The following is a 25,159-nucleotide window of genomic DNA, read 5'->3' as shown; positions in this document are numbered from 1 at the left end:
CCTTTTTAACATTCAAGAAAGTTTCCACCTATCACTGAGAAAATGTTGAAGAGCAATTAGAACCCATCTGATTAGTGATTCCTTTCTGCCAAAGAATGATATTTGACCCAGTGTAACTGTAATGTTACAGTTACACTGTTACATTACAGTGTTACAGGGACGTGGTGGCTCAGGGGCTAGGATGTTGAGCTTGTTGATTGAAAGGTCGGCAGCTCAGCGGTTCGAATCCCTAGTGCTGCTGTGTAATGGGGTGAGCTCAAGTAAGTCCCAGCTTCTGCCAACCTAGCAGTTTCGAAAGCACGTAAAAATGCAAGTAGAAAAAATAGGGACCACCTTTGGTGGGAAGGTAACAGCGTTCCGTGCGCCTTTGGTGTTGAGTCATGCCGGCCACATGACAACGGAGACATCTTCAGACAGCGCTGGCTCTTCGGCTTTGAAATGGAGATGAGCACCGCCCCCCTAGAGTCGGCAACGACTAGCACATATGTGCAAGGGAACCTTTACCTTTTAACTATAATGTTCTTACTGAAGCTGAAGAGTAAAATTGCAGCTGGAATAAACTAGGATTCCATAGGCCACATGTTAAGTTCTGGAAGTAACGAGGCTGGAGACCAGGGTAGTGACAACAGCTCTTTAATATAGGGTGAACCCAGCAGCAGGCTGGGGGAAAAACCTCTCCTTTTATACAGTTCTACTGGAGGCTTCGTCCAATCAGCAACGTGCTGATTTCCCGCTCAAATATTTAAAGGTACAATCATGAATACATAACACTCCTCCCCTCCCAGAAAACACTTTGCCTCTATTTACATATTTATTTACATGTTATTTTTCGACGTAGTCACGCAAATAACCTGGGCGTCTCCTAGTTCTTTCTGACCTGCGCGGTTCAGTTCTGGGTGGTGTTTTGAGCTGGTCGGAGGGGCTGTTTTCTCCTCCCAGCCCTTTCTCTGAGCCAACGGGCTCCGGATTATTGGCCGACTCTTTTTCTTGGCCATCCGGCCTTGGATTACTTTTGAAACTTTCCCTGCTGTTTCCCTCGGGAACCTGATGGCGTCGCTGGAACTCTGGGACCTCAGCTAAGTCTTGCGCCTCCCCCGGGTCATTGTCAGCTGTGAATTCAAATTGGTATTGGTCATGATCTGTTTCATTTGGTTCGGTTTGATCAGTTATTCGTTTCCTTATCTGATCTATGTGGCGCCTCCACACTCGGTTGTCTGGTAGCTCTACCACGTACGATTTTGGGCCGGTTATCTTTATTATTTGTCCTGCGAACCAACTAGGGCCGTCCCCATAGTTTCGGGCCCACACCCGGTCGCCTATGCTCATTTCCCTTGTCTTTTCTAGTTCCCCCTTGTAACCCTCTGGTGTGTAATGGGGATTCAAACGGTCAAGTGGGCACCGGAGTTTCCGTCCCATTAGTAATTCGGCTGGGCTTTTCCCGGTGGCCGTGCTTGGGGTTCTGTGCTGAACGGCTAGGAAAAAGTCTATCTTTGTTTGCCAGTCACCTGGCTTGAGCCTGGACAATGCCTCCTTAGCGCTCCGGACGGAACGCTCTGCAAGGCCATTCGACGCAGGGTGGAAAGGCGCAGAGAGGGCATGTCGGATGCCCTCCTCTGCCAGGTATTCTTCAAACTGGGCTGCCGTGAATTGAGGCCCATTGTCGGACACCAGAGTGTCCGGCAACCCGTGAGTTGCGAATAGGTGGCGCAGGGCTGCGATTACTGCTTCGGCCGTAGTGGATTTCATGAGTATGATCTCCAACCATTTAGAGAATGCATCAACAACCACTAGGAACGTTTGGCCGTGGAAAGGGCCAGCAAAATCAATGTGGATTCTTGACCAGGGCCCTTGGGGCTTTTCCCATTCCCTGACTGGGGCCGTTGGGGGTAGAGGTCTGGACTCTTGGCAAGCCTGGCATTTCCCTACCCTCTCAGCAATCTCTGCGTCCATGAGTGGCCACCACACATAGCTTCTAGCTAACCCCTTCATCCTCACTATCCCTGGGTGACCCTCGTGGAGGAGGTCCAATACCTTTCCCCTTAATTTATCAGGAATTATTACACGATCACCCCATAACAGGCACCCCCCTTGAGCCGAGAGCTCATCTCGTTTTTTAACAAATTCTTTGAACCGTTCGCCCGGCGCAGCGGGCCACCCTCTCTGTACCCAACCGAGTACAGTCCTTAACACAATGTCCCGGTATGATGCCCGAGCCACTTCCTTAGATGTGACTGGGCCAGAGTCCAAAGAGTCAATAAGTAGAATGGGCGTCCCCGGAGTGGGGTCTTCAGTCGCCCCTGGTAGTGGGCATCGGCTTAACGCGTCTGCATGCCCCACTTCTTTTCCTGGTCGATGCTGCAGCTTGTACGAATAAGCGGCTAAGAATATAGTCCATCGGGTCAAGCGTGGCGAAAGTGCCACAGGCGTTGGTGATCGCCAGCCAGTATCCTAGCAGCGGTCTGTGGTCAGTCACGATTTCAAAATTCCGCCCAAAGACATATTCGTGGAATTTTTTAACCCCTGACACAATGGCTAGTGCTTCTTTATCTAATTGGCTGTAGTTTCTCTCTGGGGAGGACATCGTTCTAGAGTAAAAAGCTATAGGGACTTCTGTGCCGTTTGAAGTCTATGGCTGAGTACAGCCCCACCCCATAAGGGAGGCATATAAACCAACACTAGGGGTAATGAGTTGTGATATTGGATGAGCAGGCTATCACTTGAGAGCAGGTTCTTTACTGCTTGAAAGCCCTATTTTCTGTCTTTCCCAAGACCAAACAGTATTTTTCCTAAGAGCCTATGCAGCGGTTCCATAGCAGTTGCTTTGTTCTTTAAAAGACCGCATAGAAATTCACCAACCCCAGGAATGCCTGCAGCTCTGCTTTATTTTTAGGCGCTGGAGCCTTCCTAATTGCCTTGACCTTGCTCTCAGTAGGGTGAATTCCTTTCTTGTCTATCCGGTAGCCCAAGAAATCGACGGATTCGACCCCTATCTGGCATTTGTTTGCCTTGACTTTTAATCCGGCTGTCCGGAAAATCCCCAAAACCTTTCTTATACGCTCCCCCAATTCCTCCATGTTTTCCCCTGAAATTAGGACGTCATCAAAGTAGGGGACTACCCCTGGGAGCCCCTGCAGTAGTCGTTCCATTAGGTTTTGGAACAACCCTGGTGCCACACTGACCCCAAATTGCAATCGGGTGCACTTGAATGCCCCCCTGTGCGTTACAATCGTTTGGGCTTCGGCTGTGCGGGCGTCTACGGGCAGTTGCTGGTAGGCTTGGGCCAAGTCTAACTTCGCAAAGACTTGCCCTTGCCCCAAAGAGTGCAATAAGTGTTGCACCACGGGAACCCGGGAAGCGCTTTTCTGTAAGGCTTTGTTAAGCGTCGCCTTGTAGTCAGCGCAAATTCTAATTGACCCGTCCGACTTTATTGGGGTGACGATTGGCGTCTCCCACTTTGCGTGATCGACTGGCACCAAAATCCCCTGATTTATGAGCTTGTCCAGCTCCTTATCGATTTTTGGTTTTAGGGCAAAAGGGACTCTCCTCGCCTTAAGCCTAATGGGGGCTACCTGGGGGTCTAAGTTGAAGGAAATAGGGGTCCCCTTGTACTTGCCCAGGCAGTCCTTGAAGACATCTTCGAACTCGTTAAAGAGAATGTCTTTCAGGTTACAGTCACTTCTGTAGATGCCAGTCACTCCCATGCCCAGGGCACGAAACCAGTCTAGACCCAACAGACTGGGCAGAGTTCCTTCGACGATCGTGATGGGCAGGGTCTTCTTGTGTGGACCGTACTCGACTCGGACGGAGGTGGTCCCTCGAACAGGGATGCGATTTCCCTGGTAGTCGTGGACTCGTAGCCGTTGTGCTTGCAGGTGGCGCTTCGCGACAGACGGCAGCGACTTCACCAAAGTGTCCCAGGACATGATGGTGATCGCTGATCCCGTGTCTACTTCAAGCCGGCACCGTACTCCCTCTATTTTTGGCTTGGTGAAGATCTTCTTCTCCACTTGGGTCGAGGCGCGGCCTATGACCACAGTTGTTTGGTTGGAATCCGCGCCTTTTTTGTTTGAGCCAATCGCGGGTCACCTTGCCGATTCGGCGCTCTGATTGGCCGATTTGAATTTTCGGCGGGAAGGTTGGGCGCTCGACAAACTTGAGCTACTTGCCCTTTCTTCCCACACCGCCGACATGTCGCGTCCTTAAACTTGCAGCGTTGGCGCTGGTGTTGACCCCCGCAGCTTCCGCATTCGTCTCGGTCCCCTTTGTCGCGTTTCTCGGTGCGGCAGACCCCTTCCTCATCTTCACCGTCGGATTCGGTCTGAACCTCCTCCTGGTGCACGGAGTTGCCTTGCCGCCTTTTGTGGGACCGGCTTCTGCAGTGTCTCTGCCGCTTGGGAGGACATTTCATGTGCTCTGGCTTCGTCCAGAGCGTTGGCCAGCGTTAGGTTGCTCTTTGCTAGCAGCCGTCGCCGCAAACGGATGTCTTTGGCCCCTCGGGTGGGTTGCTCGAGGAGCACCCCGCCTAGGTCACGGTATCCGCAGTCCTTGGACGCTTTTCTTAGGGCGGCCATGTAGTCACCGATGGATTCGCCCTCCATCTGTCTTCGCTCTCCGAATTCAAACCGCCGCACGTATTTGGACGGCGTTGGTGCGAAGTGGTTTTTCAGTAAAGTCTGTAAAGTTGGCCACGACACCGACTGCAACGGCGTTGGCTCTGCCAGGGCTTCCGCGATATCAATGACCTCCGGACCACAGTGGCTTAGGAAATAAGCCCTTTTTCGGTTATCTGGAACTCCGTGCAGTTCGTTGGCTTCTAGGAAGCTTTCGAAACGGGTCATATACGTCCCCCATTTCTCTTTAGCCGGGTCAAACGGTGCGGGCGGAGTGTAACTGGCCATCTCCGCTTTTCTGCCCTGGGTTTGCTGGGTTCGGGTCTATCGTGCTTCAGCTCGGTTCTGGTTCTCCTCAGCCTCGAGATCCCACCTTCGTCGCCAATGTTAAGTTCTGGAAGTAACGAGGCTGGAGACCAGGGTAGTGACAACAGCTCTTTAATATAGGGTGAACCCAGCAGCAGGCTGGGGGAAAAACCTCTCCTTTTATACAGTTCTACTGGAGGCTTCGTCCAATCAGCAACGTGCTGATTTCCCGCTCAAATATTTAAAGGTACAATCATGAATACATAACACCACATGTAGTTGGATTTATGCTGAAAAAATAGGCTGGTCAGAAATTTCATTTTTGTTGCTCAATGACATACATATTCAGAGCCAAGTTAAGATCTTGCAAAAGAACTGGATGTGGGAAAACAGGAAGTCAGAAGACACCAATGTTTTTAGAGGCCAGTAAAAGCAAGGGGCCTTTTACCCATCTATTACAGCTTCTCAATACTCATCTGCATTCCAGACATATATTTTCTGGTGTGGGAAAATAAGAAGGAAGAAAGTGCAAGTGAACAATATCTCTCTCCATACAATGCTTGACCAATGTTTCAGAAAGTGCAAGTGACTAAAAAAGTAGAATACATATCTACTAATATAAATTATACGCACAAACACACATACTAAGGTTAGCGATTTCCCTCCAGAGAAATGTTTTTGTGCCATCCTCTGCCTTATAACATTCTGCTTAGATCATCCAGTGATGAGCACCAGTCCACTGCTCCCTACAAGCCACTGGTAAACTGGAAGATACAGATGGCTGCTTTCCTACTGCAAACTGAAGATCGTACAGTATTGGGAGCCCTAATAAAAATTCAGCATGTAGGCAGGAGCAACAGTAGGAAAAAGGATGTCCCTTGAACCATATGCAGAAAGCCATTTGCCTGCCTGCTATAGCATTCACAAGCATTGAACCATGGATTGGGGAAGACTGCCCAGTGAAGTAGGGAGGCTCGCAGAGGCTGCAAGATAAAATAAGTAACTATCCCTAATAAGTAACTATCCCTATTTCATCAAGTGGCCATAGGGGGTAAAGCCTGTCTTCCTCATCAAGTGGTATGACACTTTGACAGTGAGCTGACCACATAGGTCTAGCCATCAGTCAAAACTTGCCTTCCGTTGTAATCTCTGGGAAAGTAACTATTACTGTTGCTGTCCCATTGGCTGATGGTATTTGGTGGAAGGGAAAACAAAGCCAGGAAAATATTTTTTCTTAAATTCTCCTGCATTAAATCTGTACGAACAACACCAATCACCAACCTTGTGCTAAAAGAAAATAGACCCCAGCTGTCAGAGCAGAGCTATTTAAAACAGCATAATTTTCTGCTAATCCAAGAACTGGAAGAATGTATGTTAATAGACAGAGGTTGGGCATAGAAAGAGGATTCACAAAATAACAATTCTAAAGATTATTGTTTCTCAAAGCTTACATTTTGCTACAGGTATTCACCTCGGTTAACATCTTCCCTTGAGCTTAAAATTTCATCATTTATTCTCATCTCATCATCTCACCACACCTTTGCTACAAATGATTTACCATTATCTGCATTTCCACAATATCAATAGGTTGAAGTCTTTAAATTTATGTTGGACTATAGAAAATATTTTGAAAGTTGTGAGTTAATGTTACTTGAATAGTGTGATAGTGTGATTCCAGATTTCAAATTATGTTTCCACAAGGTCAGAGAAGATAAGTGATTTCTATCTATAATTGGCTGTCCCAGCTTCTACTGAAAATACTTAGCTCAATGTGAATCTTCTTTGGTTTTCCATATGCCAGGATTTTACCTGACAATTACACGCCTTTCATATTATAACATCTGCAGCCCCTTCAACTTAGTATCTCTTATAATAGAAAAAAATATGGTGCTTTACACTTTAATGTCCATGGACCTTAGGTCATCTAAGTTTACTGATGGTGTTGAGGCAAAAAGTATAGAAATAGAAGAGAAATAGATCATAAATTAAAAATAAACTGAAATTTTAAAAAACCACTTGATTACAGCTTAGTAGAACAGTGAAAAATAAACATCATGGACTAATAAGGCAAAGTCTGTGGCAAGATCTGAAATCTGACTAGAAAATAATCTCATCTGGAATTTTCAGATCTTGTAACACATAAAAACATAAAGAATTTGGAGACGAACATTTATTTAAAGGCACCTCTTCCTCCTTTTAACTCTGTACTCAGTTTTTGTTCTTCTCCCTTAAAAGTAGTGTTCTCAATAACTGTAGTACGTAAAGAAAACTCAAAATATTGAAATAAGTTTTGGGATTTCATTTTAACTTTTTAAAATTTCACTACCTTAGTGAAAATACTGGTCACTTTCAAATGTTTTGGATAGACTTTCTGTTTATGCCTTGAGCAATTGTCACCACCAAAAATCGCTTATAGGCCCAAATATTTTCTGGCTGTTTAACTGACCTGGGCTTTCTTGGTCAACTTATTATTACTGACTTATTTATTTATTTATTTATTTATTTATTTTGTCACAACAATATATGTAGGTATCATACAAAAAGATTATATAGTATATAAACATATATATGAGTAAATATTAGGAGGTATAAGCATATATATATATATAGGAAGCAGAAAAGAAAAACAATAGGACAGGAACGGTAGGCATGTTTGTGCGCTTATGCGGAATGGGGTGAGGTCAATAGTAGAAAGTTTTAGGATAAAGCTTTTAGGATTATGGGAAGAGACCACAGAGTCAGGTAAAGTATTCCAAACACTGATGATTCTGTTACAGAAATCATATTTTCTGCAATCTAGACTAAAGTGGTTGACATTAAGTTTAAATCTATTGGTTGCTCTTGTATTATTGCAATTAAAGCTGAAGTAGTCTTTAACAGGAAGGACATTACAATAGATGATTCTGTGAGTTAAACTTAAGTCTTGTCGAAGGCGACGGAGTTCCAAGTTTTCTAAGCCTAGGATTTCAAGTCTAGTGGGATAAGGTATTTTGTTGTTTACAGAGGAATGGAGAACTCTTCTTGTAAAATATTTCTGGACACATTCAATTGTATTGATGTCAGAGATATGGTGAGGGTTCCAAACAGGCGAGCTGTATAAAAGAGTTATAGACTTAATAGACTTAATTAATAGACTTAATTAATAGACTTAATTAATAGACTTAATAGAGAAATCCTCTTATTTGTCCCTCTCCAACAATCTCTGGAATCAGCTACTCCACTTTAGGAAACTATGGTATATTCCAGTTCTCACATTTTTGTGGACCCCATAATACTAGCAGGAGCAGCATTTTTCCCACTTACCTGGGTTGACTTGAGTTTTCACAGCAGTTGGAATATTCAGCAGCAGCAGTAGCAGCAAAGGCATCAGTCTCTGAGAAGAAACGAGCATCTTCTGATATTCCCACAGCCCTTTACGAAAAAAAAAAGAGAGCCAGAGACTATAATTAATAACATACTTATTGTGAATAAAGCAATAATGGGTGACGTTGAAAGTAGGGAGGTAAGCTTCTTTTGGCCTTAAAATGATGTTAATAATAAAAAAATCTGATAATCATTAGATACCTATAAGACTGCTAGCAGTTGTAATGGTAGCCAATCTGAATGGTTTAAAAAGAAAATTATGCAGTTTCATGGAGAATAAGCCAGGGAGCCTCTCCTGGATTGGCTAATTTAAGTAGGCCAACATTAAAGAACTACCTTTTTAAAAATGGCTGATTACAGCCAATATATTAATTATTATAGTTAAGGGAAGATTCCTGTCAGACAAAGTCTGCATGAAATACACCTTTTCTATATCCAATTCAGTTGGATGGAGACAAGTTATTCGTTTGCATGCCTATTTGATTACTAGGTTTCTATTTTATGAACCATTAAGCGACCTACAAAACCATCTCCAATAAGAGAATTAAAAACACTACATCAAGTGTAAAAAAGAATTAATCAAAATAATAAACAAAGTACAATTATGTTCACTTCACACGAAATAAATAATGAAGTGTGTACCCTAATGGGAGTAGGGTAGGGGAGCTCTCTTTCCACAGCAATTGTTTTGTTACCTTGGGGAATAATTAACATATTAGATGATAAAAGACTGCTCCTTTGGCTCTCTTAGAACTCTTGGCAGATTTTGATACCATTGGCCACAATATTCTTCTGGATCTTTTCACAAAATTGGATTACTATAACACAACACAATGGTCATTGACCCACAGTATCTTATAGAGTTTTATCTTGTCTATCTTGTTATGCAGTTACACAGTACTGACTGAAAGACATAATCAGCAATGTGGAGTTCTTTTGCTATTTTCACCTAACTCTAAAAATGAACTGAATGCTTCTGAACATTGGCTAAATTCATTAATGGTTTGGTTGAAGGTGAACAGTAAGAATGAACAGAACTGATTGTGCTCAATTACAGTCAGACAGAGGTCAGAGACTGAATTTGTTTTGGAAGAGGTTCTACATCAGGAGTGGGATCCTACTGGTTTAACAATCGGTTCACTAAGCGTGCGCTTTGCTTGCACACTCTTGCTGCGCTCCCATGCGCGCCAGACACACATGTGCAGTTTGGAGAAAACTCACCTTCCACATTGCTGTCGGCAAGGAAAACAGCAGAGGTGTGGCAATCCACTCTGCCATGCGGATCAGCTGGGCTCCGGAAACAGAAATACAGGTGAGTATAATGCAGGGTGGGCAGGTGGGCCCACTTCAAAATTGGAGTGAACCGGTTCGCTCAGAGCTGATAGTCAGAGCTAAGGGTTCGCCTGAACCAGTCTGAACCAGTAGAATCCCACCACTGTTCTGCATTCTCTGAAAGACCAGGGTCATTTAAGTAGGAATACTCATATAGGACAAGAAGCAGCACAGCTTGGGGGCAGAATCAAGAGGGGAATCAGTCTGGAATCCTTATGTTGCCATAAATGATCCAAGGCAAGCCCTACCTTGAATTCCATTGACTCTTATCTAGCACTAATTTAGTGCTGACTAATAGTTGACTAGATTTCTGTGTATAGGTGTGAATAATAAATCATCTTAAATGGAATCTATAGTATGATCCTGATTTTTTGTGCCTGACAACTCCTTGGTTCTACACTATTCCTGGATCTTTAGGCAAAGAGCAATTATATGTAGAGCACCAGTATAATCATCCCTGAGCCCTCTGCTCTGACACTGCCAATGTATTAGTTACATTACAACTAAATTACAACATGTTCTACTTGATGCCACCTTTAAAAGATTATCTTGTTAATTCAACTAGTATCAACTAAAGTAACTAAAAAGCTAAGTGTTATCCAAAATTTATTTATTTACATGCCACTCATCTCACACCAGTGACTCTGGACAGTATACAAAAACACCCCCCTCCCAAAATAATCCTTCCATGACGTATATCCCAACGATACATCATTCCAATATTGAAAGCAAGCTAATTCAGTTTAAGAAGTTGGTTTTAATCTTTAAAACCCTACACGACTTTGTCTTTCTCAAACTGGATACCCCCAGATGTGTCAGCTTCTTTGGATGCAATCTATAGAAGCAAGTGAACAAACAGGACATCAAAAATGGGGGAAAATACTTTTCAGAATTATTATTTGCTTATTGCTTCACTATTTGTCTTTGTTGTAAATGATGGTAAATTGGTAAACAGAATTTTTCCAAACAGCAAAATAGCTATTCATTATGCTTGTGAATTCATAAAATCTACTGAAAAGAGAGTGTAAGTACCATCTAAAGTAATTATTAAGAAATTTTTAAAAGAAAAGGCATAGTTTTACCAGATGACAAATTATTTCCAGTACTTGCTTCCTCTGAAGATGAACAAAGTTCTGTTAGAATATTGTACAATGGCCTTTGCAGTTTTTTTAATATCTGTGTGGTTATGGACAAATCCATACTAAATAAAAAATGGATTAGCTGAGCAGATGCTGAAAATATTGTGAAAGTTACTGAACAAAGTCTGTCTGATTCAGGATCTGCCTTAAGCAACCAGCTGTATCTCACAGATTATTTCACTATGTTTCTTGACTTGGGTTCACGAGAAAACTCTTTTTACAATATCAAACATTCCACCTCTCCTTTTAGGACTTGAAATGCAGCATGCTTTCCCAGATTTGTATATTTTGTACATAATGCAGCATGCTGAACAAACCATTTATTTTGGATCCTGTCAGCTGTCCCAGATAAACCAGACAGGAAATAGACTAGCTGAATTAACGCTACTTTATTGTAAAGCTACATTAACAGAATCATAGAAGTCTAAAAGCACAAACCTCCCTCTGCCCCTTTTAACTGCTTGATTCATTAGGGCTGGTCATTCCTAAATTTATTTCTCTGGCCCTTAAGCCATGGGGGCTCCTGCCTCTCTTGTCTGATTGTTTCTTAGGCAGCTTCTCTTCCCCTCATTCCCCAAAATCATCCACACATTCTATTACAGGTCCTGACGTAATGGTGGAAATGATTTTGTAGGTGCTCTGACCAAATGGCTGAGTGATCCATTTGTGAATAGGTACAGTTCCATTATTACAATTATCCAGGGGTGCAATCCAGCAGGTTCTGACAGGTTCTGGAGAACCAGTAGTGGAAACTTTGAGCAGTTCAGAGAACCAGCAAATACCACCTCTGGATGGCCCCAGAGTAGGGTGGGAATGGAGATTTTGTAATATCCTTCCCCCAGGAGTGGGGAGGGAATGGGAATTTTGCAGTATCCTTCCCCTGGAGTGGGGAGGGAATGGAGATTTTGCAGTATCCTTCCCCTGCCACGCCCACCAAACCACGCCCACCAAGCAACATCACACCCACCAAACAACACCCACAAAACCGGTAGTAAAAAAATTTGGATTTCACCACTGCAATTATCTTACCTACCTATCTTGTATTCCACTTCCCACATCGTGCTGAATAATGCCCAAGATACATTCTATCTCTTTCCAAGTGAGAATGGGAAGGCTGTGACTTTCAAAAGAAACTAGGCAACAGCTTCTTATGATTTTTATTTTCCAAGAAGGTTGACTCAGCCTTGCATCCTTTCAAGGTCAGTAAAATGAGGAGCCAGGTTGTTGGGGACAATACAGCGATGTTGTAAACTGCTCAGAGAGTGCTGTAAAGCACTATGAAACAGTATATAAGTCTAAGCACTATTGTTATTATAGAGATTTACACCTTTCATAACCTTTCCAAATTCTATTGCAGGAAACCTCTGGGTATACGCGAGTATTCTATTCGGCTTAATGTCATTTTATTTTAGAACTATGTTGGTTACTGCATTTGGGAGGCATTATGCTATTTGTTTTTACTGTGTCTGATTTAGTGTCTCCTTGTGTGGAGAAGTACTGTTCTATTAAACTCCAGTTGGATAATGAGAGAAAAAATAAGTAGACATTATAGGCTTCTTCTCTTGATCTCTTACTGTCTTGCTCACTTTCTCATTGACAGCCTCAAGATTTTTTGTTGTTTTAACAGTTTATCTCTGGGTCCGGTAGTTCTGCTATTCAATAACAGTGGGACAAAAATGAAACTTCTCTTCTCCATGATTTGATTGAGGATGATGGCAAGGGAGTTAGGAGGAGTTTCTATTTTGCATTATTGATGGAGAAAGCTTTTTTACATCAGTACTACTGTATCATCTCAATGCTATCCATGTGTTACTTTCTGAGTTTTCCCACTGCTTTTTCATTGTTCCTGCTTACTAAAAATTATTTAAAAGGTTTTTTGAATGAAAATATTTGAAAGCTCATTAGTACAGGGCTAAGTGACTGGGATTCTAAAGCAACCAAAACCTTGAGTCCTTATCATAAGATTTATTTCCACAAATGTGTTGGCCAATGCTCTTCTTGGTGCTAGTTAATCTGTTGTTATTTGATTTCATTTTTAGAGTGTTTCAACTTGTAATATATAAAGAGGACACTAAAAGGATGCAAAGCAAAATGTCTTTCTCAACATCGGTTACATTTTTGGACAAAATGGTAGGTGGTTGCAGGCCAGTGTTTTATGGTAAGAGAAGGCACCTGCTTAGGAAAAGAGGGAAAAGTAGGCTGAGATGGCAAGAAGTATCCTGGGAAGCAGAAAGGAGAGATCGGAAGCACTCTATGCCTTGTTGCCAGTGGTTGAGTGGGAAGACCCATTGTCGTACCCATGTTGTGAGACAGTCAGAAATATTTTCAAAATATGAAATGTGTCTTTGATTCAGACTATGTCATTTATTAGGTAAAAGCACAGAATTCTTTTGCAAACTCAAGCAATAACTACCAGTAAGTGTCATTAAATGACATGCTCAGTATTATTATTATTATTATTATTATTATTATTATTATTATTATTATTATTATTATTATTATTATTATTATTATTATTAAATTGTTACTTCCTCAAACCTCCATAGCTTCAACCTTAAACTGAGTATCGTGGACCTCACACCATTCCTAAGAGGTAAGGGGACGTGCATAAATGCACCAGCATGCCTACCGTCCCTGTCCTACTGTCCCCATTTATTTGTACTCATTTCATGTGCTCATGTCCGTGTGTATACTTATACCTGTACATGTTTGACAAACTAACTATCTAACTAACTAACTAAATAAATAAATAAATAAATACGTAAAATTATTTGTTTCTGAAAATATTTTTTTTCATTACTAAATATTCTGAATGAATTTTTTTAGGGAAAAAGAATTTATCAAACTAGCATCAGGGCTATTTGCTACTAAAATTTAAAATATTGAGGACTTTCCCATTTTTCCTAAACCCACAGCATTGAACATACAACATTTATATTTATAAAACCATATTATCCCGTTCTGGCTTTGGGATAGTTGCCAATAGACTTTGAAAAACAAACTCCTGGGCATCATGCAACATGCAACAAATTGCACCATGTTAAGCAAATGTAACAGTAAACACACCAATATCTATGCATCTTTAAGGAAAAAATACATGAACAGCACATTAATATCAGAAGGGTCCAACTAAAACAGGACACTGCTTACGTTCCATAACACCCCATCAGTTATTTCGAAGAAAACAACGTCACAAGATAGCAGCTTTCTCCATTTATTATTCCAAGTAAACAGACTTTAATTTGCCCTGAGTGCCATCTATCCATTAGAACAGCAGAAAAAAGTATAAATAAGAATAAAAGTTTACCGGTATATTGCCTCTGGCAGCTCCATTTTGCTTTGATGGACATTGTCTTTGGTTAAAATCTTTTCATTGAACCTTTTGAAAGCTATTTAACCCACTGATGATCACCACTTATTTTGAATTGAATTCCATAATTTAATTGAGGCTGATTAATAGTATTTTGTTTAATCTGATCTAATCTATTGTATTGGGTTACTTACTAGTACTGAAGAGAAGGCAGATCTTTCTGTCAACTTTCTCTACTGCTAGTACAATAATTTGTAATATAAAGCTGTTATCATACTTTTCATGCATCCAAACACTTTTCATGAGTTATGCAATAGGAAAAATCAATTTGTTGCCAAATATATACCTGACAAGGAATTGGAATCAATAACAACTTCCATATCCATATTTCACAATCATTTATGTTTAAATTTAAGTTTTTTTAAAAAATAATCATGCATCTTTAGAAAGTGTAACACTTCTTATGAGACAGATATATATGTTAAAATGTATTTGAATACAACCAGCAGCCCAGATATATATGTAGCAATATATCTTCCTTAAAATATGTTAAAAGGCCGTTTCCCTATTTGAAACTAGCAGAATTAACTCCCACCCTACCCCCTCTTCATCCGTTAAGCTTTGCTCTTGCTCCACTGGGCCTATAATTCCCGGGAGGGTGTGGGGAAGCATAGGTTCTAGCCCCTTTCTGAGCTTGGTCCTGGTAGCTTTGCCAGGAAAAGATGCAGACGCCACCAACAATAGGACAAACAATCATGAAACACAGGGCTGTCACGAGACACGCACACACATCCAATGAAAGAGAGAGTCTGAAAATGTCTCATAATTTCCCAAGAGAAACAACTTAATGCAAATGGAATTCTCAGCTACTGAATCAACAACCTGAAAGTTCAATTAGCCACAAAAACAAGAAATACCAGAGGGTTTTTATGGCTTCAGAGCCTTCTCTCTGACTCCATCAGTGGCATCTGTAATCAACCAGCCTGGCCTGCCATGCAAACATTTTTTTAAAGAACCATAGTTATTTTATCTTTTTATGTGGCAGGTATGCCAGGAAAATATCCTTTCATAATATCCTCTTTCATATACCGGTAACCTCATTTTTTCCCTAACACTGTCCCAAGCCAGACTAGCCTTTTGTTAAGAAATGGCTGAGATGTCCATTTCGCTCCTTCCACTAGATAGACCGGGAGGGGGAAAGTTTGATTATCTGTTTATAAAAAGTATAAAGTCCATACCTGGGTGTTAAAATGACCTTTCAGCAGAGAAAGTCAGGAAGTTTCCAGAAATTTAATCCACAGCTTTAAGGGAAAGTAGATAGTTCTTGTTTTCTCTCCCTAGATGGAGAAGCCGGGCTGGAAAGAAAGTTCTGTAGGCTGATGCAAGATGCCTTTGCGAGCAATTTAGCATTCTGAGGATTCCTGGGACCAGGCCAGAAATCCCACAATCCAACATATTTCACATTTGGTTTCAATTAGGAAATGAAAAAGAAGAAAGAAAATCGCCAATTGAAACTCAGTTCTCTTTGGAGGCTCTTTTCCCTCACTCAAGGGAACTGAAGCTAAACTATAATTTACAACAAAGCTCATTCATTGGAGAGGGGAGAGCTATAGTGAACTGGCTCCAAGGATCTGTGTTTGCTTTTCAAACATGAAAAATATGACCCCTTGTTTTTATTTTTCTTCTAAGTTAGATAAACAATCAAAACAAAAGAAATTCTGTTCAGTGTTGGAGAACAGCTCAGGAGGAAAGCTATAAATTACGGAGTTTAGTTTTAAGAAATAACAGATATTGCCAATAACTGGCTGGATGAATTTTTCTCTTTGGTTTAAAGGCAGAAAGTCCACTCATTTGTTTTAAGATTATAAACTCCAACTCTCAGTAGCCTTCCCCCCCCCCTTTACCTACTTCCTAAAAATGAACAGAAAAGGAAATAAACAGGAAGATACCAAAATAACAACAAAAGTGTATCTGAGGGTTTCTTATAAATGTAGGTATGTATTAAAGTTTACATACTATTGAAATAAAGTTTAATAACATTTCTTAGTAATTGTTCATAGGCAATTTATGTCTGTAAGCAACTAATTCACAAATTGCAGTAAGCCTTTCTCTACCAAATAATTGGGATATAAATAATCTTTCGAATGTTGTTGAAGAACAAATCTGCTAGCAGAAAGGAGGTGAGGAATCCTTTTTTATTAAGATGAGTAGCTTAATATTAATATAGCTTAATATAGCTAACAAGATGCGAAGTTTCTGTTGAGAAATCCTATTTTACCTTTAAGTACCAAGTAAAAAGTAAGACCAAAGACAAAACTAAGACTAAATTTATCTCATCCCATCCCATCTATCCTGTCCTATTCCATCCTCAAATTTTGAACATTAAAATGTAATTCATAATTAGGTAGTTGAAAACATTTAGGAGTGATGACCTCTGTTAATTCTTGGGACAATGATAGGAATCAAATATGAAACTGCAAATGCCATTGAATATACAGATTTTTAAAAATCACTGAAATTCATTATATGCTTAAGTGTTACATTTGGTTTGGTGGATTTGTTAAAGAAGGAGCCAAGTGAAACAGCCCTTGCCCTGACAAAATATTATTTGCCCTGGAAATTTTGGTATTCCTGAAGAAGAGAATGAGTGAACATCAATTTAGGTAAAAGGGTTGCTCTAGAATGATATTACAGTACGTTCCAGGAAAATCTGTGCCCCGAATGTTATAGTGACTCAGAACTTAGGGCAGTGCTATGCAAAATTCAAAGATTAGAAAGTCTAATTATAAGATACAACATTATGTTCTAGCTATCGATTATTGAGAAATAGCATTCCATGCAGTGAATATTGTAATGCATTTATTGAATATTTGGCTGATATTGAAAGTGTTTCTGCCTTTTCAGAGCTGGTTTTAGGGTATCACCTTTAGTTAAACAAATGTGGGTAACAATCAGGAAGGAAGCCTTTTTAATTCCATTGAAATCAGGCAATCTACTATTTAATTTTGACAGGATTGTACCCACCATTTTTTCAACGGCACTGGATTGACAAGATTGCAATATTTGCTCCAATTCTCACATTCACTTTGAAGGGATGATATCAGAACCTCTATCTCATGTTCATATTCTATACAATGTGGACCCATCCTGGGACAAAGCAGAAATTTAGTCATCTGAATAAAGATGCAAAAATCAGTTGCTTTGATGTGGCATGTATCAGAGCACCAAATTCATAAGAAATATTCTCTATAAATCACCAGGGATAGATGGATGGATGAAATGAATGAACATAAAAGTCAACTGTGACTAATAAAGAGCTATTATCCTAAATATTTCACAGATGCTGTCAGCTCTGCCATGTTCAGCTTACTGCCTCACCAGCATCTTGCCATCAACTGTTAGAGGGGAGGGGAAGGAGAGCAAATGGGCAATAAGCATGTATGGGGCATTGATAGGAAAAAGGGAGGAGAGATGACAGTTTGATGGAAATCAGAGATGCAAGAAACCAGCCTGTGCCAGTCTTCAAGGCTGAGAAGTTTGAGAATGGAATGTGGATTGCTCCAAATATTGGCATGGTTTATTTATTTATTTATTTATTTATTTATTTATTTATTTATTTATTTATTTATTTATTTATTTATTTATTTATTTATTTATTTATTTATTTATTTAATTAAACTTTTATACCGCCCTTCTCCCGAAGGACTCAGGGCGGTGTACAGCCTGCATTAAAACAATTTATATACACACTAAAATAACAATTAAAAAACTTATTCCATAAAGGCCGAAATTAAAACCGTCCAAATTGACCATATAAAATACCCAGTAAAATACAATTAAAAATTAAAAATTTAAGAATTTAAAAATGTAGCAGTTAAAAAATCAGGCCAGTCCCGCTTGAATGAATAAATAAGTTTTCAATTCCCGGCGAAAGGTCCGAAGGTCAGGTAATTGGCGTAAACTGGGGGGAAGTTCGTTCCAGAAAGTAGGTGCTCCTACAGAGAAGGCCCTTCCCCTGGGGGCCGCCAGCCGACACTGCCTGGCGGACGGCACCCTGAGAAGACCCTCTCTGTGAGAGCGCACGGGTCGGTGGGAGGCATGTGGTAACAGCAGGCGGTCCCGTAAGTACCCGGGCCCTAAGCCATGGAGCGCTTTGAAGGTGGTAACCAAAACCTTGAAGCGCACCCGGAAGACCACAGGTAACCAGTGCAGCCTGCGCAGGAGTGGTGTTACCTGGGAGCAACGTGGTGCTCCCTCAATCACCCGCGCAGCTGTATTCTGGACTGGCTGAAGTCTCCAAGTGCACTTCAGGGGTAGCCCCATGTAGAGAGCATTGCAATAATCCAGGCGAGAAGTGACGAGAGCATGAGTGACCGTGCATAAGGCATCCCGGTCTAGAAAGGGGCGCAACTGGCGGACCAGGCGAACCTGGTAAAAAGCTCTCCTGGAGACGGCCGCCAAATGATCTTCGAACGACAGCCGTCCATCCAGGAGAACGCCCAAGTTGTGCACCCTTTCCGTTGGGGCCAGTGACTCGCCCCCAACAGTCAGCTGCAGTTGCAGCTGACTGTACCGAGATGCCGGCATCCACAGCCACTCTGTCTTGGATGGATTGAGTCTGAGTCTGTTTCTCCCCATCCAGACCCGTACGGCCTCCAGACAACGGGACAGCACTTCGACAGCTTCGCTGGGGTGGCCTGGGGTGGAAAAGTACAGCTGAGTATCATCAGCGTACAGGTGATAACTCACCCCAAAGCCACTGATGACCTCGCCCAGCGGCTTCATATAGATGTTGAACAGGAGAGGCAAGAGAATCGACCCCTGCGGCACCCCACAAGTGAGGTGCCTCGCGGCCGATCTCTGTACCCCTGTCAACACCGTCTGCGACCGGTCGGAGAGGTAGGAGGAGAACCACCGATAAACGGTGCCTCCCACTCCCAACCCCTCCAGCCGGCGCAGCAGGATACCATGGTCGACGGTATCAAAAGCCGATGAGAGATCTAACAGGACCAAGGCAGAGGAGCAACCCCTATCCCTGGCCCTCCAGAGGTCATCCACCAATGCGACCAAAGCTGTCTCCGTGCTATGCCCGGGCCGGAAGCTGGACTGGAACGGGTCTAGATAGACAGCTTCCTCCAGATACTGAGGAAACTGCCACGCCACCACACTCTCTACAACCTTCGCCACAAAGCGAAGGTTGGAGACTGGACGATAATTACCCAAAATAGCTGGGTCCAGGGAAGGCTTCTTGAGGAGGGGTCTCACCACCGCCTCTTTCAAGGCGGCGGGAAAGGTCCCCTCCATCAAAGAAGCATTTATAATCCCCCGGAGCCAGCCTTGTGTCACCTCCTGAGTGGCCAGCACCAGCCAGGAGGGGCACGGGTCCAGTAAACATGTAGTGGCATGCAGTCTCCCCAGCAACCTGTCCACGTCCTCGGGAGCCACAGAATCAAACTCATCCCAAACAACATCAACAAGACGCGTCTCAGTCATCTCATCCGGATCATCGCAATCTTGGTCCAAGCTATCCCGGAGCTGAGCGATTTTATCGTATAGATAACCGCTAAACTCCTCGGCACGTCCCTGTAAGGGGTCATCCCGCTCCCCCTGGTGAAGGAGGGAACGGGTTACCCGAAACAGGGCGGCCGGGCGGTTATCTGCCGATGCAATGAGGGAGGAAGTGTAGGAACGCTTCGCCAGCCTCAGTGCCACTAGGTAGGTCTTTGAAAAAGACCTAACTAGTGTCCGATCAGCTTCGGAACGGCTGGACCTCCAAACACTCTCTAGGCGTTTTCTCCGGCGTTTCATCTCTCTCAGCTCCTCAGAGAACCAAGGAGCTAATTGAGATCTGCGCCGGGTCAGAGGCCGCAAAGGCACGACACGGTCCAAAGCCCCAGCCGCAGCCTGTTCCCAGGCCGCCACTAGTTCTTCGGTCGTGCCGTGGGCAAGATCCTCAGGAAACGGCCCAAGCTCCGTCTGGAACCTCTCAGGGTCCATCAGGCGCCTGGGACGGAACCAACGCATTGGTTCCGTCTCCCTGTGGTGGTGAGTAGCGGTCTGAAAGTCTAGGCGGAGGAGAAAATGATCTGACCATGACACCGGTATCGTCACTAAATCTCTTACTACCAGATCATTAAACCACTGTCCAGAGATATAAATCAAGTCCAGCGCGGATCCCCCCGTGTGGGTAGGGCCATCAGTTATTTGAATCAGGTCCAAGGCCGTCATGGAAGCCTGGAACTCCTGAACCACTGTCGACGACAGGCCGGCCGATGGCAAGTTGAAATCACCCATGACCAACAGTCTGGGGATCTCAACAGCCACCCCGGCAAGCACCTCCAGCAGCTCAGGCAGGGCTGTAGTCACGTAGCAAGGAGCCAGGCACGCGATCAACAGACCCATCTGATTCTTATGGCCCCACTTCACAAGAAGGGATTCACAGCCGGCTATCTGAGGAACAGTGGTCTCCCTCGGCTCCAGACCCTCTTTCATAACAACCGCCACCCCTCCACCCCTGCCCCGGGCCCTCGGTTGATGGAATGCTCGGAAACCTGGAGGGCACAGTTCAACTAGGGGCACGCCCCCTTCTGCGCCCAACCAGGTCTCCGTAATGCCCATAAAGTCCGTGGATTCCCCCTGAATAAGGTCACAAATCAGGGGGGCTTTATTAACCACGGACCGGGCATTACACAACATCAACCGGAGGCCCGGGCTCTGAGGATCCTGACCTTCCGGGGAACGGGGGAAGACTGGGGGGCCGGAGCACGTGATCGCTTTTAAACAGCGAGCATGTGCTCCCAGAAAACGATACGGCCCCTTGCTTCCGCCATATCTGCCCCTCCCACTTACCGTACAGATGGAACCAACTTCCACCTCTGGAACGTACCCCTCACCCCCCTCCCTCGGACCTGATGAAAAACCACCGGGAACAGTTTCCGGGACTGGACCTGCCCTCCCCACCCTCCCTGATGGATTTCCTTCCCCACCCGTCCACCCCCCCGAACCAACCCCCCCCTTAAAATTCCCCTTAAAACTCCCCGGTACAAAAACATTTAAAAAACCCCTCCCCGATGAGTATCCCCCATTACCCGACTTCCCCCTCCCTCCCCTTAAAAATCTATCTAAGAAACCCCAAAGGTTCCTTCTTGCCGCATGCCATCTCTCTGGGTCCCAAAACCCATCCTTGAGATAGGCCCCCGATAACATGGGGGGCCATTCCTGCGAGGCGGGGGAACCTCGCAGATGATGGAGTTCTGATGAAGAATATCTCATGTCTCATATTGGGCCAAATTGGCGTAAAGAGTTCATCCCAGACCACAGGTGATGGTACGGCAGTCATAATTTTAGGGCCGATAACAAAAGGCCACAGATGATAAAGATGGTAAAGATGGAGGCTTCCGCTGGCAACGCAGGCTTCGCGGACGTTCCTTTGGGATCGTCTGCCCTGGGTTTCGTCAAACCGTCCCTGACAGCGTAAATGGGCTGTCAAACGGTTTGGAATTCTCTCCCCCGGTTGAAGGGGGAGGGAAGAGGGGTCAGGTTTGGGTAGAGCTCCCCGGGATCCCCTGGAATTTAACCAGGGGATCAAAGGGTGAGAGCTCCCCTTTAGCCTGACGAAACTCCGTGCCCAGGGTGCTTCTGTTTATACAGAACGAGAAGCTGCAACCATCTCTGTGTCAAGATTTATTCCTAAAAGAGAATTCAACACAGACAGAACAGAGCAGGAGGACTAGCAAGAATTTGCAAGTAATAAATCTTAACTTCAGTTCTTAAATAGCTTTCCTTTGAATTAACTTTCAACTTGAGTGGATCTAAAATGGCGTTTGCAATATACAAAGGAAAGCGAAACTATAAAGAAGAGCATAACAAGCTATTTTTTTTTAAATGGAATGAACAAGAACTGTTAATGATTTTTTTCTCCTTTTACCTTTTTCTTTATCATAATGTTTAAGAAGAAAAGTTTATTGATTTTTTTTTAGATTTTACAGTTTATGAATGGCTCTTAAGCAAACAGAACTAACTATTAAAATCTTGCAAATTTCCTCATTTCAAATATGGAATTTTTTCTTTTATTTATTTTTTAATAATAGAGAATTTGCAAGTAATAAATCTTAACTTCAGTTCTTAAATAGCTTTCCTTTGAACTAACTTTCAACTTGAGTGGATCTAAAATGGCGTTTGCAATATACAAAGGAAAGCGAAATTATAAAGAAGAAGAGCATAACAAGCTATTTTTTAAAATGGAATGAACAAGAATTGTTAATGATTTTTTTCTCCTTTTACCTTTTTCTTTATTACAATGTTTAAGAAGAAAAGTTTATTGGAATTTTTTTTTCTCTCTCTTTTTGGTAGATTTTACAGTTTAGGAATGATTCTTAAGCAAACAGAGCTAATTATTAAAATCTTGCAAACTTCTTCATTTCAAATATGGAATTTTTTTTTATTATTATTATTACTTTTTCTTTTTTTTTTAATAGGAACTTTTGGAGGCTTATCTTTTCTTAATAAGTTTTTAAACAAGAGATTTTTACACCAATATATTAAAGATTGGAAAGTCTTTATTGCTAGATGTTAAGTTGATTGATGAGCAGATGGTGGAAAAGGTGTAAGAAAATGTGTAAGGAAATGTGTAAGATAGAAGACAAGGGGAAGGAGAATGCTTAAGATGTGATTTTGATGGTATTTTCTTTTTTTAACATATATATATAGGGTTTAATTTTTACAACTGACTTATTTTGGGTATATCATTATTTAATATATGTGAGGTATAAAGGAATGGAAAGATGGAATATTGTTTAACCCTTGGAGGATAGAAAAATTTATGGATGTAATGTTGGTATCTGGTTAAATAGAATTTAATTGTTATAATTGATATAGTTTGGATATAAGTTATAATCTTAATAATGTTATTTGATAGATGTAAGGTAAACTGAAGAAATATTAATATTTGCAATGTTATTTGATTTATGTAAGTGATATTTTTGGAGATTGAAAATGTGTAAGGAAATGTGTAAGATAGAAGACAAGGGGAAGGAGAATGCTTAAGATGTGATTTTGATGGTATCCTTTTTTTTTTTTTTAATATATATATATATATATAGGGTTTAATTTTTATAACTGACATATTTTAGGTATATCACTATTTGATATATGTGAGGTATAAAGGAATGGGAAGATGGAATATTGTTTAACCCTTGGAGGATAGAAAAATTTATGGATGTAATGTTGGTATCTGGTTAAATAGAATTTGTTATAATTGATATATTTTGGCTATAAGTTATAATTTTAATAATGTTATCTGACAGATGTATGAAATATTAATATTAGCAATGTTATTTGATTTATGTAAGTGATATTAAAGATATGAGAAGATAGAATATTGTTTACTTTTGGAGATTGGATAAAAATTTAAGAATTTAAGCTGGAAATATGAATTATATTTGGGATACTGTTTAAGGAAGAAAGGTATATTATAGAAGAATTTCTGATGAATACTGGAAGATGGAATATCGTTTTGGTCTTGATCGATGAAGATTGGAGATATATTTGGTCTTAATTGATGAAGATATTTTATTGATGAACTGAAATACTAACTTAATTGGAAGATTCTGAAGATTTTAGGAGTGGAATGGACTGATATATAATGGACTGGAAGAAGAATGTACTTTTCTGTTTTTGGAAGGGGAGTTAAGGTCTTAGAGAGAGGAGTGACTATGGATTTGACTTATGTTGTATTTTAATTTATGATTGTTAATTTTATACCCTGTACTCTGTTCTGGGAAGTCTCGGGGTGGAGGGGAGGGGGAAGGGGAGAGGGGAGATGAAGGATCAATGTAAAGGAATGATTGAAGATATGTAATTAAGAAATAGAAATAATTTGAAATGAAAGCGGGCTGCTCAGCTGCCATTTCAGAAGGAATGAAGAGGAGAGGAGGAGTGAAGGAAGAAAGTAGGTAGGAAGAGAGAGGTAGAAAAGGGGAAAGGAGAGGAAGAAGAAAGGGAAAAGAGAGAGGGTTAGAAAGGGTGGAAGAGAAGAGTAGGGAAAGAGGAGAGGACGTAGAAAAGTGAAGGAGAGGAAGGATGAAGAAAGTAGAAGAAAGTAGAGAAGGGAGGAGGAAAGGTTTGTTAAGAAGGAAGTGGTAGCTGGGCAGGTCCGAATAAGTAACAAATGAAAATTTAATGACTAATGTTGAATAAGAGACTGTATATTGAATAGGTTGTTGGAAAATGAAAATAAAACTTAAAAAAAAAAAAAAGATGGTAAAGATGATGCAGGTGGTAAAACGAAATGGTGAAGACAAAATGGATGCCCTCTCATGGAATCCACAAAGCGATGTTAAAACAGAAGATGTTTAAGATGACACAGCTGCCAATCTATTCCCCTCCAATCCATCCCACTCCCCATCAGCAAGGAGAGTGGGGGGAGGGGGGAAAGGCCAGGAAACGGCAGATCTTAACTTAACATGGCCAAAATAGGGCCAGTCCCGGCAGCAAACACATGCTGTCCCAAGGCCCTTGCCAGATCTTAAAGCAAGCCTGGAATGGCAGTCACGACCCTCTAAAGCCCCCGTCCAAGCTCCAGAGTCCAGGGGGAGTCCGAGGGGGAGGGGATTTCCATGTATTGTGCACTGTCATAAAACACCATCGCACCATCACACACACAGACCACCGAGATAGAAATAAACGGCCCAAACAGCCCCAACCGGTCCAGATTGAATTCCAGTGGGCGAGGAGAGATGGAAAAGAGTCTACTGTGTCCACTGCCACGGATAACTCAGAGGTCATTCACCGCCCCAACAAGGCGTCTTCGTCCTCATGGCAATGGCCGCGGTCCGCCCCCCCCCCCCATTCTGTAGGGACCCATGATCCGTTGCTTAGCTGAGGCCCTTCCTTAAATCAAAGGTTGGGCCAGAGCTGCCATTGTTGTATTGTTGCCATTGTTGTAATCAGGCAACTTAAGGCTAAGCCGGGGCTCCTGTAACCTGTAATCGTTGTTGGGCTCAAAGATCGAAACGGCCCTCGTCCAATCCGTTGCCTTCCAAGATCGAAAAGAACCGTTGCCTTCCAAGATCGAAAAAGAAGCCAGAGTAGCCAACAAC

At 42.2% G+C, this 25,159-nt stretch overlaps 1 protein-coding gene across 4 annotated transcripts in view; it reads right to left on the bottom strand.

The window, feature by feature from the left end:
• Positions 1-25,159, bottom strand: part of DDR2 (discoidin domain receptor tyrosine kinase 2) — an 85,609-nt gene extending 60,450 nt beyond the window's left edge. Inside the window, exons 1-3 of one of the 4 annotated variants that reach the window (XM_058174275.1) lie at positions 14,058-14,753; positions 9,501-9,566; positions 8,220-8,327 (exon numbers count right to left, since the gene is read on the bottom strand). In XM_058174275.1, coding sequence (XP_058030258.1) covers positions 8,220-8,327; positions 9,501-9,566; positions 14,058-14,100 — 217 coding nt within the window. In that variant the 5' untranslated portion in view covers positions 14,101-14,753. Of the gene's footprint in view, positions 1-8,219; positions 8,328-9,500; positions 9,567-14,057; positions 14,754-15,298; positions 15,482-25,042 lie in introns of those variants that run through there. The other 3 variants (XM_058174278.1, XM_058174277.1, XM_058174276.1) reach the window with 3 other exon arrangements.

This window comes from Ahaetulla prasina, chromosome 3 (genome assembly GCF_028640845.1).
Source record: "Ahaetulla prasina isolate Xishuangbanna chromosome 3, ASM2864084v1, whole genome shotgun sequence".
Lineage (NCBI taxonomy): Eukaryota > Metazoa > Chordata > Lepidosauria > Squamata > Colubridae > Ahaetulla > Ahaetulla prasina.
The sequence above is the reverse complement of the archived record's forward strand: the minus strand, read 5'-3'. Positions and strand labels throughout refer to the sequence as shown.